This window comes from Asparagus officinalis, chromosome 5, assembly GCF_001876935.1.
Source record: "Asparagus officinalis chromosome 5, Aspof.V1, whole genome shotgun sequence".
Lineage (NCBI taxonomy): Eukaryota > Viridiplantae > Streptophyta > Magnoliopsida > Asparagales > Asparagaceae > Asparagus > Asparagus officinalis.
This window is the reverse complement of record NC_033798.1, coordinates 10,343,862-10,363,075: the sequence shown is the minus strand read 5'-3', so window position 1 is coordinate 10,363,075 and position 19,214 is coordinate 10,343,862. Positions and strand designations below refer to the sequence as shown.

Sequence of the window (19,214 nt, the reverse complement as noted above, 5' to 3'; positions counted from 1 at the left end):
CACAACAAGTGTTAGTCTAAGAGAAACAATACGTTTAATCAGTAACAAAATTATTACCACTAATTTAACTAACTTTTGTTACAATAATAATAAATGCGGGGGGAAAAGACAAAACTCACATCAAAGGCACTTTCAAACTGTTCGCAGGGAACCGCCTCACAGTTCGGGTACGCCTTTGCTGCTGCAGATTCACTATAAGCACCAGGAAGACCCTAAAAATCCCAAAAAATCAACAGAAAAATTATATTAAAAAGAGCTTACCGATGACTAATTGCTTAACAATGCCCTAATCAAAATTGTTAAAGTTCCATACCTGGTAAGCAACTCTGAGCTGAGGTCCATTACCAGAATTGGACAAATCTGAACTTGTCAAAGGCCCTAAAAAAATGAAACAAACCAATAAATCCACAAATTTGGAGAATGGAGACTGATGAAGAGTTTTATTTTCTTTTTGGCTTTCAGATTTTAAACCCATTCTTCTGAACCCCAGCTCATTAGTTATAAAGTATGGTAAACAGACACAAACTATAATTCGATCCAAGTTGCTATGACAGTAGTTAAAGTGCTACAATAAAGGGTCGGGTGTTTTGAATGTAAAGAATGATTTTGGAAGTGATGGGCTTGATTATTTGTACATCATGGCCCCCAATTCTTCATAATTTACATCTCCAAGTCTATCAGGCTGTTTTAGACCCTAATAAACCCTAAATTACTTCTCAACTTCATATTAGGTCCACAAATATTCATATTTCTAAATAACAATCATGCAATGCCACTAATCTGCAAATAGGAAGAAACGTGAAGATTTTTCTTTCTTTTTTTTTCTTTTTTTTTTTTTTTTGAAAACTGAATAAGAAACTCTCACATGAGAGAAGAATAAATTCTTTTTATTATTCTGAAATATTTTTGGGCGGGGGGGGGGGCTTTACTGGGTAGGGTTTGGGAGTCCTTTGCGAAGAAGTTCGGGTAACGGACCCGTTAAAGATCGCATTCAACTGAGCAGTTTTGCTGCCGTCGTTGATCTCGCCCTCCTCCTCTCCTCCTCGGATCGAAGCCCTAGCTGAGATCCTCCGCCGCTGCTGCTGCGCGCTGGAGAGAGAGTTGAGGGCTTATCTCCGTAATTTTCTGGATCAACTGAGGGGTTTTTTGAGTTTGGACGCCGGCGCGAGAGCGGTTGAGAAATTGCGGCATGATGCCAAGAAGAGGGGAGCGGGAGGGGAGAGGGGGGATGATCGTGAACAAGAACCCGAGCGGTTCCGATAATTTAAGCTCTAATGGTTCCGTACTCGCCTCCTATAATTTCGTAAATAGTGGGCTTTTAACTGTGGGCCCAATAGGAACAATGTTGGCGTTTTTGCATACGTACCCCTCACATCTTCTACGTTTTCAAACCTCCCCTTTAAATCTTGATATTTGTAAAATTACCCCTCAATCCTCTCGTATTGAGCTGTCATACCCCTCGCACTTAATAGTTGTAGATTCCAAATGGGAAAATAGCGCAAATATTTTGAAAACTATTAGGAAATTTATACAATGCCATAATTAGAAAACAACATTATTCAAAAAACCCAATAAGAAAGAATTTAGGGTAATTTTGCAAATAATAAGATTTAGGTATAGTCGTTGGGATTCATAATAGTAGGGTCACAATCTACACATACTATTTATGAAAGAGGATTGGGGTCTTAAAACTTTTGATCGCTTCTTTTACCCTTCCAAAATTTAATAATTTCTAATAATGCATTGAAATTTGTTTAATTCATTATATTTATTACACTATAATTATTCTTGCAATAAACATAAGAACTAATATTAAAAACTAAATATATATTATAAACTTTAATCATGTTCCTCAAATTTTATTTAATTCATTCTATTTGTTACACTATAATTATTCTTGCAATAAACATAAGAAGTAATATATATCATAAACTTTTACCATGTTAGTCTTATGTTAAATAAGATAAATATTTCACTTTAAATATTAGGTATTATACAATAAATATACAATTTTAATATTTAAGATAATAATATCATAACTCATACTTATAAATTGTATTGTAATTTAAGATAATTTAATATTTAATTAAAAATCTAAGATCTAATCTAATACTACAATATATTAAGATGTGTGTTCGATATATAAAAAATTTGTGGAGAGAAATACTAATACAAATGTTAGTATTTGGATATGATATACCTCTTAGTGTACATAGTCTAAAAACAGCATATAAAATTATCATAATCTATATTACTAACTATTACGATATACCTATAATAATATTTGGATACGATGTAGTTCTAAGCATCCGGAATACCAAGCGGTGTGAGAAGCTATTACATTTGCTCTTGACACTGGATGTGAAAATGTAATTTTCAAAGAAGATATGGAGGTGGTAATTAGTGATATCCAAAATGAAGCAGGGCAACACTCGACTTTCAAACACTTAGTGGATGATATTCAGCGATGTTGCACATAACTTGAGGAATGAGATTTTTAGGTAGTTCATCAAACGAGGAATGTAATTGCTCATGCATTGGTCCAAAGAGCTAATAAAATTGATGATTTTGTGGTATGGTTCGAATACTCACCACCATTTTTACACAATATTTTGTAGTCTGAAAGGAACGACATTTATCCACATTCTTTTGTTATGCTTCTGGATTTTTAGTTTAGTTTGGATGCATCTTAATATTTTTTTCATAAAAAACTATTGCAATATAATAATTAGATCCCACTAACAAAGTAATTTATGACATCTATCCTTCTAAACCTACTAATAATGGACTTAATATGAATAGTAGTGAGAAATGAACCCATAATCAAAGCATTCATGTATCTTCTCTCACTAACTAATCAAATTCTATTAATTAATTATGCACTAATTATTCGACGACTAATCTACTTCCATAAACATTCTACTTGGATCTCAAGAGTTACATAAAATTATACTATATATGGATGCTCAAATGCACAAAAAAAAACACTAAAAAATCAAAAGAAAAAAATGGAGGAAGTGAGAATTTTGATAGTGGAGTTAGTCCCTCGATTATAGTAACCAAGATATCTCGCAATCAATAAGATTTCACATGTGATAATTGAGAGAGAAAATTATATTACTTTTCTTTGGAGGAACGAATAGATTTACGACCGAGTTCACCTCCGACGTACGAAAAATGTTGGTCTTCTTGTTTTGATGATGATTTACAAACAATTTACATCTAATATTGTTTGTCTAGTATTTGTGTTTTATATTTATTCTAGACAAACAATATGTTGGAGATGGATAGAATCGAGCATTCACGATCAAATCCAATGGAGGTTGGCAGAATAGTGGAGTGAAGCCTTGCATTTCAAGTTGAAGATCCAAGTTCAAGCTTCATCCGCAAGTTTACCAAGAAGAGCTTATTGAAGATCAAGATCATCGCTTGGTATATTAGTTTAGATTTTCTATTATGTGTGTTAAATACTTCAAGCTTAATTATATACACACATACACGTTTTGGTTTTTGTATATATATACTTATATATATATATATACATATATGTTTTGGTTTAGCTATATAGATATGAAACAATATATATCCTCATATATACTTTTATATGTTTCATATTATATTGTATTTAGAAAAATATTGTGTTTTTGGTTTATATGGTTTATAAACTTAACAACTATAGTTTATACTTTTTATCAAGTCTATAAAATCATTTTACAAAGTTTTAAAACTTGGTTTATGTCAAAACATTAAAATTCAAGTATCTCATGTTTTCATGTTTTGGACATATTTACAAAATGATGATATTTTACAAATGGGAGATGATTTTTGAAACAAGTTTTTGTAACATGTGTATTATCATGTTTATAATCATTTCCCAAAGTTTTACAGTTTTCTGATTTTATTTGCTATTTTTAAAAGAGGTTAGAAAATCAGATTTCTGCTTAAAAGATAGACAGTGTGCATGTCTTGAGTCGACTCATGAATAGTGTTGAGTCGACTCATAAACTGTTGTGTAGTTTACATTTTGTTTCAGACGAGTCGACTCATAACATCATGAGTCGACCCATCAGGTTGAGTTGACTCATGTCTGTCATAAGTTGACTCACAAACTGTGCTGGAAAGTGTGTTTTGTTTTTGCTGAGTCGACCCATGACTTCATGAGTCGACCCATGCATGATGAGTCGACTCATGAATTTTATGAGTCGACCCATAAGTTGATTTTTAGCCTGTAACGGCTACTTATGAGTCGACTCATGAACAGTACTAAGTCGACTCATAACATTGTAACGGCTATATTTTCAGACTGTACTGTTTTTGGGTTTTTGGTCTTTTTGCCTTGTTTTCTCTTGGCTTTGGGGTTCCTATAAATACCCCCACATATCCTCAGTTCTAATTAATCTAAGAGAATATTTTAAGAAAGTTTAACAATGGTTTAAGTTTTGTTTAGTTTTGGTTTTTGGTTTGTGAAGAAGTTTTCACAAGTGTAGGAGATCATCTACATTGTTTGGGCTTCATTTTAATCCATCTCTTCATCTTATTCTTCAGAGAAGAATTTATAAACTCAATACTAGTTTTGTTTTAATTATTTGTTGTTTATCATTTTCATCAAGCTAGGGCTTACATTAAGTTTATGATTGATTTTCTCATTGCTTATACACACAACCATTGAGCTTATTGTATTTTCATACTTAGATAATTTGGGTTGTGGGGATTTGTAACAATTGAGAGTGAGCCTACATTGAGTTCTCATCTATTGTAGAGAACAAATTTGTTGTTATATTATGAGTGTTGTAAAGTTTTCGGTAAGCTAGAAAACCGAGTACACTGAGAGGAGTGTGTGGTGAGAGACGGGGTCGAATCCAAGAGGAGTGGTATCGGTTGATGAACCTAGGGAGATGTTGTATCCGAAAACTTGAGGAGGAGGACACGGGCTAGACCAACACTTAGAGGGTGTGAAGTGTATTTGTAAATGTGTGAGTTGTAAAGTTTTCGGTGAACTAGAAAACCGAGTGTGTCGGTGTAAACGTTATTCGGGTGAGTATAAAAAATCCGGTTGTGATAGTGGATTTCTCGCTGGGAGTGGGGAGCGGAGACGTAGGATGGAAGGTCCGAACTCCGTGATCATATCGTGTGTTTGAGTTTGCTTTGGCGCACTTACTCTTATGTTTATATTTCTTGTCGCCATTGTCCGTTGCTCATTATTTATATCATCCACTATCTTGTTTATTTTGTTTACCCTTGTGTATATCACTTATCCTATCTCACATATCTTGTTGTATTTTATACTTGCTAGGATAACTTGTTAATTAGTTTTAATTGGCATAAAATAGGATTAGATTAGCATAAGACCCTAATCACCCCCCCTAGGGTCTAACAAAAAAAACATCAATTTATTAGTTATACAAGTATATATGCAAAATTGTGGAGAGAAAATTAATATAAATGCCAATAAATTGGCATTCGAATATTTCTTCTCATATCATTACTTAATATGTATTGCGTGCAAAGCACGTGCTACATATTAGTATATAGAAAAAGACGACATCATTAATTTTTCTTTCACATTCAATATAGTTAGGAACTTAATAAAATACAAAAGATAGAATAAAATTACAATATACCCCTTCACATCTTCATGTTTGAAATTGTTGCATAATAGCCATATTCGAAATACCTCTAAATACATTAATTTCAATGTAACCTTATGTATCTATTTCCCCCAAAAAATTGATTGTAACTCTTTGCTATCTGGTTAACCGGGCCATCTAGTTTAATGGACCTAGGGTCACTTAAGAGTTAATAGGTCACTACTCATTACTCAAATAATTGAGGCGGTCACTTTTCTTCACAAGGTCATGTATGCATCACGTATACCACTGAAATAAGACATGACCTGACAAAGGGGCTGTTTGGTTGGCTTAAAACACCTAAGAAAGGAGTTTCCTACTCGTGGCACAATGGCCAGATAGGATAAACTCTTTCCTCTAGTTGTATTCAATTCGAGCAGAGACGACTGAAAAAATGTTTGCTTGTGTACCTTTGTCAAATCTACAATAATTTGGAAAAAAGCCTCTGCTTGCTAGGGTTACCGCCACTTCGCACTTTTTCTTCTTCTTCGCGCCTTGGTTCATAACGGATGAGTGCAGTTTTCCCCCCTTCGTGCTTCTGAGATTTAGGGTTTTTGGCTCTCTACTAGATCTTAAAAAAAAGGTATCGCTTTTCTTAGGTTGCTTGTGTTCTTCTTGTTTGATTTCTGCAATTAAGGTATAATTTTGGCCTTTCTATGAAATTTTTCTTTCATATTTTATGCAATTTATGGTTGCATGCTAATTTTACCAATTTAAGCTATAATTTCTATTATTTTTAGATGCTTTTGGAAGCAAGTATTGTTGGGATTTTTAGATCTTACAAAAACCCTGAAAAACCACCAAACGTAGTAAATAGAATTACACAAGATTTAACGTGGAAAACCCTCAACAGGGAAAAACCATGGGATTAAAAATCAATCTAGTATCGCCTCCAAATTACAAACTTTTGCACGGACAAAGACTGCCAAAGCCTCTCTCTCCTTCTCTCTACTCTTTTTTTCTCTCTAACAATAGAAGAATATATATAGCGAAATCAAAATCCTATATCTAGCCTAACTTCCTAATTAGAATAGGATTCAAACTCCTAATCATGATAGATCTCTAAACCTATCTAATTCTCATGAAGTTATACAAAGAATCAAATACACAATCCTCACAAGTATGTGATATTTGGTCGGCCAAAGATTGAATTTTCGGAACGATTTGGTTGGAGAAGCATGATTGATCAATTCTATTTTTGTTTTTGTTTTTGTTTTCCTTTCCTTTTCATATGAACTTTCTTGATTTGATAAATGTTGGATTTTTAGGGTTTGGAGATTAGGGTAATAGTGAGTTCGCGAATAATGTGTATCTTCTTGGTTAAATTGGTGAAGGGTTTGTGTGGCAATGAAGTGGTTCTGGCGAGGTTCTTGAAATTGAATTCTTGGATTATCTTGATTCTGTAATAAGATGGGATGTTCTTATTTTCTTCAATTTTCTTCAAGGGGGTAGCACTTGCATTTGGTTGTGCCTGCTATTGTGAAATTTTCAGTGGATTTCTGCTTCATTATGTTTTTTTCTTAATTCAATTGAAAAAAGGCGAGGCTAAACACACATTGGATTAAGCTTTTGTCTTAGCTTGTGATTTGGGATAAACTATTGTTATCTCTACGACTAGAAAAAAATGTTAGAGTAAATAAGCCCTTGTTGCATTTCGGTTGTCATTTCATGGGTTTTATTTGGTGATTTATTTGCTTTTGAGTTATGACGAGTGTCAAAATAACTGAGATCAGCAACTTGCAATTCTTATTGACATTGTATTGGACAGGTAATAATAATGATATTGGCCAAATTCTAAGCCCTCGAGCATAAATTTTATATACATATAGCTGATATGTTTTATGTGATATCAAAAAATGTTTTCAAATGATTTTTTAGCCATAAACTTCACTCAAATTGGAGAAAATAGCAAAGTAGTACATGATAATAGCAAAGTAGATTATTGCTTTCATTTTAACTATTTTGAAAACTAACCGGTTTTGTTTTTTATTTGACTCAGCTACTCAATCTTAATTATTTACAACTTTGGTATTTGTAGGTTTGGTGTGATTTTCCATTTCATACAGGTTTTTATTATTAATCAGGCTATTTATAGGTTTCATAGATTACTTATGATTGTCCATAATGATTTGTTCGGTTATAAGGCGATGATGAAGGTCCAAAAATGTTTTTAGCAACCTACATCTTTTTAATAAGATGTATTGGATAGCTTTCCGTGATGATAATATCCTACGGGTTTCGTATAATTTTCCATGTCAAATAACTATGTAAGATGAATCAGGTTATTTACAAGCGTCATATGTTATTTTAGCCCTTTTCTTTTCGTATGATTACCACCCATGAATATCACAAATAAATTTGTCATTAGTGAGATGTAAACTTACCATGGTAACCATATATATATTTCCTTACAAACCTCAATGTCAACCAAATACAAGAAAACTGAAAAAAGTCAAATCAACTAATTTTTTTTTATTTTTTAGATACCAACCAAACAAAGGAAACGTGTGTTAATTGGTTTCCCACTATGTTTTATGTGTGAACCAAACCCCAACAATCAATTTCATGAAAAACTTTGGAAACCCCAAAAAATGTGTTTTTCACATGGAATGATGTTTCCCAATAAAATGGGAAACGAAAAAAATAGTCCCAAACGAAAAAAAAATTCATTTCCTCAGTCATAATTGTTTACCTCGATGAGTCTCTATTCTACTAAGACTCTTTTGCTTCTGACCTTTATATAATATCATCTAACACTCACGCTTATTGTAGCTTTCTTGACTTAATCTAGGAGAAATTTCTCAAATAGATCAAATTTGATATTTAATTAGCAAAATAGACCAACTTCCAGCTACGTGACTGAAAAGTTGTTCTATTTTGCTAATTGAATTCTTTTGGTCTATTTTGCATAATTAAACATCAAATTTGGTCTATTCAAAAGTTTGTCTATTTTATAATTTTTTAAAGTTCAATAATAGGATCCGTAATGGGTGCACAGTGAAAATTTGAAAGAATTCTTGTAATCGTTTTCAATATATAATGTACTGAATCTCTTCCTCTCTTTCCTTGAAGTTGCATTTAATTATTTCGTAAGTAGAATTTAAATCTGAATTGTTCTGATACCATGTTAGAATCCTTACTACTACTTTTCCCTTCTCTCTCCCTTTGTAGTTTAACTTTAGTTAGTCAGAATTAAGTGCACGGGTTATTCAAGTTCAGATTTTAGTGGGTCTCGACTCTAGATGCACAACATTGTTGAATTGGTGGCCACCATTGAATTGTTTATGCATATTATAAGATCAGTATGAAGACTTAATTGTTTGTAAGCATTTGGTTAGTCCAAATTATGTTGCTCAATTCCTTGCGAGTCTTAACTGTGAGACCGAGAAGAAACATAAGTGATGTCAAATATGCAACATAAGACCCAGTTTTGTTCGAATTTTTACTTGAACATGACCGAACCAATGAAAGTTGAGGTACAATTCTTCCTTTAAAATATCGTGCATTGCACGGGCTTGAAACTAGTTTGAATTCAAAACAAGCTCTATTGCCAATAAAGTTCCAGGCCAAGAACCAGAACAAAATAATATTGTGCTCAAACAGCAACAATTACCAAAAATGACAAACTAAGCAAAGACCCAGACTCCTACGGGAGCAGCAGTGGGGAATTTTCCACAATGAGTGAAAGCCTAACGAAGCAATGCCGCATGAAGGTAGAAGACTCATGGGTCATGAAAAGCAATGACGGTATCTGAGGAATAAGCATTGGCTAACTCTGTGCCAATAGCCGCGGTAAGACAGAGAATGCATTCATTATCCTAGGGCTCAATCCTGGATAGACGGTGAAAACTACCAAGCTGGAGTATGGTATGGGCAGAAGAAATTTTCGGTGGAGCAGTGAATGTATAGAGATCAAGAAGAACACTAACGACAAAAGAACACTAACAATAAAGCGTATGTAGGTGGCTTTTCAAGTCCGTTGTCAAATCCTAGGGCTCAATCCTGACAGACAGTGGAAAGTACAAAACGTGTATGGTAGGAGCAGCGGGAATTTCCGGTGGAGAGATGAAATGCATAGAGATTGGGAAGAACACCAACGATAAAAGCACTCTACGAGGCCAGCACTGACACGGAGAGACGAATTCTAGGGGAGCAAATGAGATTAGATACCTTGATGGATACTAGGCGATATGCATATCAACCCGTGGAGTGCTTTAGCTAACGCGTTAAGTATCCCGCTAGGGGAGTACGTTCGCAGGAATGAAACTCAAAGGAATTGATGGGGGCCCGCATAAGCGATGGAGCATGTGGTTTACTTTGATTCAAAGCGAAGAAACTTACCAGGGCTTGACATATGCCGTGAATCCTCTTGAAAGAGAGGGGTGCCTTCAGGAACATAGATGCAGGCGGTGCATGGTTGTCGTCAGCTCGCGTTGTAAGGTGTTGGGTTAAGTCTTGCAACGAGTACAATCCTAGTGTTTAGCTACCACCATTGATTGTGGAACCTTGAATAGACTGCTGGTGATAAGCTGGAAGAAGATGAGGATGATGTCAAGTCATCATGCCCTCTATGTCTTGTGTGACATGCATGCAACAACGGGCATGACAAAGGGTTGCGATTCCATGAGGGTGACATAACTTCAAAAACATGTCCATAGTTTGGATTGTAGGCTGCAGCTTGCCTGCATGAAGTCGGAATTACTAGTAATCGCTGGTCAGCCATACAGCGGTGAATTTGTTCCAGGGCATTGTACACACCGTCCAAAGTGCGCTTATTGCAACGATCAGTAACATCTAACATCTCTAGCCTCAACAAACTTGTAAACACACAATCATAATGTGAAGATTAAGCCAAGAACAATATCAAATCTTTGCTAGTTTCTTGCAAATTTAGAGATTTTCACAAGTGTGCAACACTTACCAAGTTCTGAAATCTTTAGATAGGCTTCAGCGTAATTATGGAAGGAGACATTCTCATCCTGTTGGAGTTAGCTCATTTTCCAACTCATGTATTGCTGCAGTTTTTTTGCATGTAGATATAATTTTGCATGGTCTTTTTGGGCATGATGCAGTCATTATTTGGCTTAGAAATCTATATGAAAGTTGTAGAGATGCATGTATAGTTTACTCCAAGCTTTGAATCACAGGAAACGAAGCAGCATTGAGGGAGTTATGGTCAGTCAAAGTACCCTACTCGAATCTGGACAAATTTGTGTATTCACAAGCATTTTGGAAGATGAAAAGGTTCATCAATGCCTATAAATAGGCATCCTCTCATTGTGGAGAGATCATCCAAAAATCATCTAAGTTTTTCCACTTGTTCTCTTGAAAGTATCGAGAGTTAGAGTGAATGAAAGTCTCTTGTGTTGTAGAGATCTCTAGTGCTGAGTTAAAAAAGAAGGAGGGTGTGTGAGGGCTGTGTAGAAGTCGGCGTTGTTGGGTGTGTCATGTGTGCCTTATACCCATTTGTTGATTCCATTATAGTGAAGTATCCTCCGAGCTCCAAGCTCAACCCGTGGTTTTTCCCGTTTGGGTTTTCCACGTAATTCCTTGTGTCCATTATTTGTGTGATTGTCTTTTATCTTTTTTGTCATTAAGAACAAGACCCTGAAGTGGTATTGAGAAGTTTTGTGATTTGTTAACACCAACAAGTGGTATCAGAGCATGGTTGTGGTGTTCTTAATGGCTGAAGACAAGTCGATAATTGGCGGTGTGAAGGTTGAGCTGAAGCCTTTTGATGGGTAAAGCAATTTCACATTGTGGCAACGCAAGATGAAGAATATCTTGATTCAGTAAGATCTACACATGTGCATTATGAGGGTTGAGCACAAGCCAAAGACGATGTCTATGGAGGCTTGGAACAAGGTAGACCTTAAGGCGATGAGCTCGTTTAAGCTACACTTATCCAACGAAGTCACCTATAATGTGATGGAGGAAACTACCGCAAGGGGCACATGGGAGAAGTTAGAGAATCTCTACATGGGAAAGACTCTCTCTATTAAGCTTTTCTTAAAAGATGAATTGTTTAATCTTCGTATGGAAGATGGAGATGATGTTATGGAGCATCTTAATGTGTTTAACCATTGTATAACAGATTTTTTGCGAGTGGAGGTCAAGTTTGAAGAAGAGGATAAAGCTTTGCTATTGCTACGATCCTTGCCGTCGTCATTCAAATATTTCAGGACCACACTCATGTTTGGTAAGGAGACTCTTTGATTTGAAGAGGTTGTTCAAGACATCATCTCTCATGTCAAAATGAACAAGAGCACGGGAGCTGACTTAAAAAATGAAGGCCTACTCGTCAAGGGGTTGAACGATCGGGGTCGACCAAAGGAGAAAGGTGCCAAGTTGGACAACCGTGGAAGATCTAAATCCAAGAGTTACAAGGATAAGGAGTGCTATTACTGTCATAAGAAAGACCAATTTAAGAAGAACTGCAAAAAATTCAAGGTAGATCAGAAAGAAGGGAAGAAATCTGAAACCACCTCTTTGGCTGGAGTTGCCACGGAGAACAGTGCTGAGCTTCTTTCAGTTACGTCAGGTGAAATCATTTCTAATTCATGGATTCTTGATTTAGGTTGCTCTTTTCATATGTGTGCAAACAGGTTTTGGTTCTATACATATGAAAAGAAGGATGGAGGTTAAGTCCTTATGGGGAATAATATCGCATGCAAGGTCATCGGCATTGGCATAGTGAAGGTGTAGATGTATGATGACATCATTCGCACTTTTGGCAACATGCGGCATGTTCCTGCACTCAAGAAGAACCTAATTTCTTTAGGCACTCTAGACGCAAGCGGCCTCACCTACTCCTCAGGCGGAGGCAAGATCAAGATTTGTAAGGGCTCGATGGTGATCATGCGAGGAGAGAAGCTTCCCAACAACTTGTACAAGCTTCTAGGAGATACTATCTTAGGTGAAGTTGCTGTATCCACAACTTCCAAAGAGGACTCCAGTGGAGGTCAAGTTTGAAGAAGAGGATAAAGCTTTGCTATTGCTACGATCCTTGCCGTCGTCATTCAAATATTTCAGGACCACACTCATGTTTGGTAAGGAGACTCTTTGATTTGAAGAGGTTGTTCAAGACATCATCTCTCATGTCAAAATGAACAAGAGCACGGGAGCTGACTTAAAAAATGAAGGCCTACTCGTCAAGGGGTTGAACGATCGGGGTCGACCAAAGGAGAAAGGTGCCAAGTTGGACAACCGTGGGAGATCTAAATCCAAGAGCCACAAGGATAAGGAGTGCTACTACTGTTATAAGAAAGACCACTTCAAGAAGAACCACAAAAAATTCAAGACAGATCAAAAAGAAGGGAAGAAATCTAAAACCACCTATTTGGCTAGAGTTGCCACGGAGAACAATGATGAGCTTCTTTCGGTTACGTCGGGTGAAACTATTTCTAATTCATGGATTCTTGATTCATGTTGCTCTTTCCATATGTGTGCAAATAGGTTTTGGTTCGATATATATGAAAAGAAGGATGGAGGTGAAGTCCTTATGGGGAATAATGTTGCGTGCAAGATCATCGACATTGGCACAGTGAAGGTGAAGATGTATGATGGCATCATTCGCACTTTCGGCAATGTGCGGCATGTTCATGCACTCAAGAAGAACCTAATTTCTTTGGGCACTCTAGACGCAAGCAGCCTCACCTACTCCTCAGGCGGAGGCAAGATCAAGATTTGTAAGGGCTCGATGGTGATCATGCGAGGAGAGAAGCTTCCCAACAACTTGTACAAGCTTCTAGGAGATACTATCTTAAGTGAAGTTGTTGTATCCATAACTTCCAAAGAGGACTCCAAGATTGACTCTGAAGACTCGGCTCATCTATGACATCTTCGTCTTGGCCATATGAGTGAGCCGGCTATGGAGGAACTGCACAATAGGAAGCTGTTGAAGAACATGGAGACTTGCAAGTTAGATTTCTGCAAGTATTGCGTACTTGGAAAGAAACGCAAGGTCTCATTTAAGCCTACAAATAAGGAGAATCGTGCAAAGAGGATTCTCGACTATATTCACTCCGATGTATGGGGGCCGACACCTACAAAATCTCATAGTGGTGCTCGCTATTTTGCCACCTTCATGGATGACTATTCGTGAAAATTTTGGGTCTACTTCATGCGGGAGAAATTTGAGGTCTTTAAGAAGTTCAAAGAATGAAAGGCGAAAGTAGAGAACCAAACTGGATGGAAGATCAAGTATTTGCGAAGTGATAATGGAGGTGAATATCGTGATGGGCGATTCCTAGCATTTTGCAAGCAAGAAGGCATTACGCGATACTTTACCGTGAAGAAAACTCCACAACAAAATGACACGGCAGAAAGGATGAACCAGACTCTCATGGAGAAAGAAAGATACATGAGACTTCATGCAAGATTGCCCGAGTCTTTCTGGGCTGAATCTGTTAATTATGCTGCCTACTTGGTTAATCGGTCACCATCTAAGCTGCTGAACTTTAAATGTGCCAAAGAAGTATGGTCGGACAAAGAAGTTGACTATTCTACTCTGAAGGTTTTTGGATGCGTATGTTCATATTCCGAGTGATAAACGGAACAAGCTGAAGTCAAAGTCACTCGAGTGCATTTTTCTTGATTTTGAGAATGGAGTGAAAGGCTACAAGTTGTGGGATCCGAAAAACAAGAAGAAAGTGCTGAGTATAGATGTTGTGTTTGATGAAAGACTTGGAGCATGAAGCTATTGACAAAGATGAGGATCCTTGTCGTACTAAAATTCCTTTGTCAACGGAAGGTTATATTCTAGAAAGTCAAGCTGAGGTGGAGCAACACGACAAACATCAACAAGCCGAAGAGGTTCATGCAGAACCTACAATCATAGCACAATCAAGATAGAGAAGAGTCATCAAGCCTCCTCAACGATTCGGATGGGAATATGAAGCATGCTATGCACTCTTAGCTAGCAAAGAATATCCTTCTACTTTCAAAGAAGCCATGGAAAATGATGAGCGGCAAGAATGGATAGGTGATATGTCAGAGGAGATGGAATCTCTCCATAAGAACTCTGTTTGGGAGTTAGTTCTAAAAGCGCAAGATCGAAAGATCATCGGATCTAAGTGGGTTTATCGAAAGAAAGAAAGCATAAATGAAGCAAAGGCTCCTACCTACAAAGCAAGGTTAGTTGCGAAGGGGTTCTTGCAAAACGAATGAGTAGATTATGATGAAATTTTCTCTCTAGTGGTCAAGCGTACATCCATTCGGGTGTTGCTATCTCATGTAGCACAGCATGACATGCAGCTAGAACAACTCGACGTGAATACAATTTTTCTTCATGGAGATTTGGAGGAAACCATCTATATGGCTCAGCAGAAGGATTTGTGGAAGAAGGAAAAGAAGACTTTGTGTGAAGAAATGAAGAAGATTTCGTATGCAAGCGCAGTCGGATGCTTAATGTACGTAATGGTCTGCACAAGGCCAGATCTCGCTCAAGCTTTGAGTGTGGTATCAAAATACATGTCAAATCCAGGTAAAGATCATTGGCAAGCTGTCAAATGGATTCTTAGATACCTGAAGGGCACCAAAAACAAAGGCGATTATGTTTTAAAGACAACATGAAGAGGAGTGCATCACTGGTTTCGTCGATTCCAATTATGCAGGAGATTTAGACAAGAGAATATCCACAACAGGATACGTTTTCACTTGCGATGGAGGACCCATATCTTGGAGATCCATGCTACAATTCATTAGTGCCTTGTCTACCACAGAAGCCGAGTACATGGCATTAACAGAAGCTGCAAATGAAGCCATATGGCTCAAGGGCTTAGCAAGTGATTTGAGTCTAAATCAAAACTCTGTGAAAATTCAATATGATAGCCAGAGTGCTATTTGTCTTGCAAAGAATCAGTATTTCATGCAAGGACAAAACATATTGAAGTACGCTAACATTGATTCATGATTAGCTCATGAATGGAGAGGTCGATGTGAAGAAAGTTCATACTGACGAGAATGCAACAGATTTTCTCACTAAACCGGTTACGGCGTAGAAGTTCAAGCATTGCTTGAGTCTGCTAAATCTGATGATATGTTAGCTCATGAGTGCACCTAGTCACCAGAGGTACAGGGAGATGAGTTGATGCTCATCAAGGTGAAGCAGTTGAAGCCAAAGCAGGACTTGTTCTGAAGTTCCGGAGTCTAACTTCTTAGATTCCGAAGATCCATGTTCCGGTGACAAGTAGCAGGACTTGTTCTGAAGTTCCGGAGTCTAACTTCTTAGATTCCGAAGATCCATGTTCCGGTGACAAGTGTTCGTGATTCACTAACTTCTTAGATTCCGAAGATCCATGTTCCGGTGACAAGTGTTCGTGATTCAGAAGACTAATGCTCCAAAGATGCAGCTGACAATTTCGAGTGGCGTTGGATATCTCGCCAAGGTGGAGATTGTTGGAGTTGGCTCAATTTCCAACTCATTTATTGATGTAGTTTTTCTGCATGCAGATACAATTTTGCATGGTCTTTTCGGGCATAATGCAGTCATTATTTGGCTCAGAAATCTACATGAAAGTTGTAGAGGTGCATGTATAGTTTACTCTAATCTTTGAATCACAGGAAACAAATCAGTGTTGAGGGGAGTTATGGTCAGTCAAAGTACCCTACTCAAATCTGGACAAATTTGTGTATTCACAAGCATTTTGGAAGATGAAAAGATTCATCAAGGCCTATAAATAGGCATCCTCTCATTGTAGAGAGATCATCCAAAAATCATCCAAGTTTTTCCACTTGTTCTCTTGAAAGTATAGAGAGTTAGAGTGAAGAAAAGTCTCTTGTGTTGTAGAGATCTCTAGTGTTGAGTTAAGAAACAAGGAGGATGTGTGAGGGCTGTGTGGAAGTCGACGTTGTTAGGTGTGCCGTGTGTGCCTTGTACCCATTTGTTGATTCCCTTATAGTGAAGTATCCTCCGAGCTCAAAGCTTAACCCGTGGTTTTTCCCGTTTGGGTTTTTCACGTAAATCCTTGTGTCTATTATTTGTGTGATTATCTTTTATCTTTTTTGTCATTAAGAACAAGACCCTGAAGTGGTGTTGAGAAGTTTTATGATTCGTCAACACCAACACATCCCACACAGGAAAAAATCAATCAGAGCGACAAAAATATTTTATGGTTACAGCAACAAAAACAACTATCAAATGAAGTATCTGAGCAACATACAACAGTATATTTTTCGACGAGAGGCAGGAAGTTCCCTGTAAAGAGTGAAAATGGTTAACATGCTCAAGCAAGTTAAATGTTGTTTCTACAGATCGATTAATCCTAGACAACTTTAAATAGAAGACCTTGTTTACAATCCATTTTAAAGGTCATTTTAAAGTTCATCTTACTCCCATCAAAACTCAGAAGTTTCGGTTGAGGCCGAAGGTTATAACTTTATACTTGAACATGCTCCTGCGGTCCCAAGTGTTAGTGATATCTAACCTTGGCTGGGGCCAAATCACCTGATGCTTCACAAACTGCGAGAAATCAACATTAACCACTCCTCATCGGCTGTCGTTTCTTTTTGGAGGTTCCTCTCTATTCCCACACCTCACTATACACATGCTCAAATTAGCTCTTTCTCCTCCACTACCATTTTCTATATATTATGTTAAAGAGAGCATACATCCGTGGAAGTTTTCACTGGCAATGGTGATATAATTTCCTCTCTTAGTTGTAGTACTCGCTGTTCATGGACTAGCTAGCCACGAGAAAACCACTTCATACTGAGAAAAGAACCAAGATGTTTAATATGAGAATCTGAATGAATCAAAATTAAACTAGAGCCAAATGCAATATTTCATGAAAATGCTGTTTCTAAGAGTTCGTTTACGGATTTGGAGAAGATGAAGCACGAGAAATTGAGCATTATCTCACATCGCATATGCATGTCGTATCGGGGGCGGATTTACACGGTGTTGGGTGGGCAACCGCACCCAGAAGTTTTGGTCGTATCACTTTACCCCTTGTAAATTTGAACTCTTAACCCCCAAATTCAAACAATTTGCACCACTAAAATCTGACTCAATAACCTATTAGACTTAACTCATTTAAAAATTTAATAGCCCCCCAAATACTAAGAGCATCTCCAACAGCTTCCCCATTTCCTATTTTTAGAGAATTTAGTTAGGTTTTTAGTCCAACAGATTCTCTATCTCATTCCCCAAAATAGGGATGGAATAGAAAAAATGGGGAAGCTTCCCCAAATCTGCAGCATTCTCCAAATTTTTGGAGGAAAAAATTGATTCTTCAAAATGAGGAAGCTGTTGGAGTTGGTGTAAAAATTAGTTGGAGAATATGACTTTTGTTTCACTATTTTGGAGAAAATTTTGAAGAAGCTGTTGGAGATGCCCAAAACTCAAATCCAAGAGCCCAAATAAACATTGACCTCATCCAAGTACTATAATTTTTATAATTTATTCTTTATTAGGTAAATAGATAACCGTCATCCACCCCCATGAAAAATTTTCTAGATCCATCACTAGGTCAAATGCTCTTTTGTGGATCAAAATCTAAGGGTGAGCTATTAGGATCCACGGTTTTGTAGGAAATCCATGGAATTTGTGGACCCCATCAACCGGTTTATGTCATAATAAAATCAATGGTCATTATTCTTTATTTGTTTACAGGACAACAAGATATGGAGGATTTGGGTGTTCTCCATTCTCAAAAGGTAGTAGGGGGGACCACTATATCACAAGTGTTGATTTGTCTAGTGCGCGGTTAAGATTTGTTTTTAAGTATAAATTAAGAAAAATGCAATTCATAGGATACGACAAGTATTAGATTTTGAATGAATTGTAGCGAGCAACTATGTAAATCAACAGTTATGATTAATGCAGTGGTCCTCTACTGTTGTTTTCGTATGGGCAAGGTTATAAATTGATTTTGTTGGGAAAGCGAGTAGAAAATCACAATTTATTCCAAAAGGAACCAACGTGTTTGATTCCCACCCATATGTCTCTTTGGTGTATTCTTAATTGGTTATGATCTGGTGTGGACTTTTGTGGCTATTAAATACACCAATTAAAACAAACAAATAATAAGATGGAGAAAGAAGGACGGGCTAATAAGTGGATGAGATTAGGGCTGTCCAAAACAGCCCGCGGTCCGGGCCCGGCCCGGAGCCCGGCCCGGGCCCGGCCGGCCCGTGGCCCGGCCCGGCTCTTTTGTGCCCGGCCCGGGCCCGGCCCGGTCCGGAATAGTAGTTTTTTTTATTTTTTATTTTTTATTTTTTATTTTTATGTATTATATTATATATGTATATATAAATATATATAATATGTATAATATATGTATATATAATATATTTTTATATATGTATAATATATGTATATATATAATATATGTATATATAACATATTTCTATATATGTATAATATGTCATATGTGTGTATATATATACTCTCTCTTAGTATATAAGTATATATAAGTATATATAAGTATATATAAGTGTGTATATATACTCTCTCTTAGTATATATACTCTCTCTTACATATAATATGTCATATGTGTGTATATATACTCTCTCTTAGTATATAAGTATATATAAGTATACTCTCTCTTATATAAGTATATATATGTATAAGTATATATAAGTATA

General features: G+C 36.7%; 1 protein-coding gene across 6 annotated transcripts in view; it reads right to left on the bottom strand.

The window, feature by feature from the left end:
• Positions 1-1,009, bottom strand: part of LOC109840623 (arogenate dehydratase/prephenate dehydratase 2, chloroplastic-like) — a 55,894-nt gene extending 54,885 nt beyond the window's left edge. For 2 of the 6 annotated variants that reach the window (XM_020409348.1, XM_020409349.1), the window contains exons 1-3: positions 976-1,009; positions 314-378; positions 120-212 (exon numbers count right to left, since the gene is read on the bottom strand). In XM_020409348.1, coding sequence (XP_020264937.1) covers positions 120-212; positions 314-378; positions 976-991 — 174 coding nt within the window. In that variant the 5' untranslated portion in view covers positions 992-1,009. The remainder of the gene's footprint in view (positions 1-119; positions 213-313; positions 379-975) is intronic. The other 4 variants (XM_020409345.1, XM_020409350.1, XM_020409347.1 and 1 more) reach the window with 3 other exon arrangements.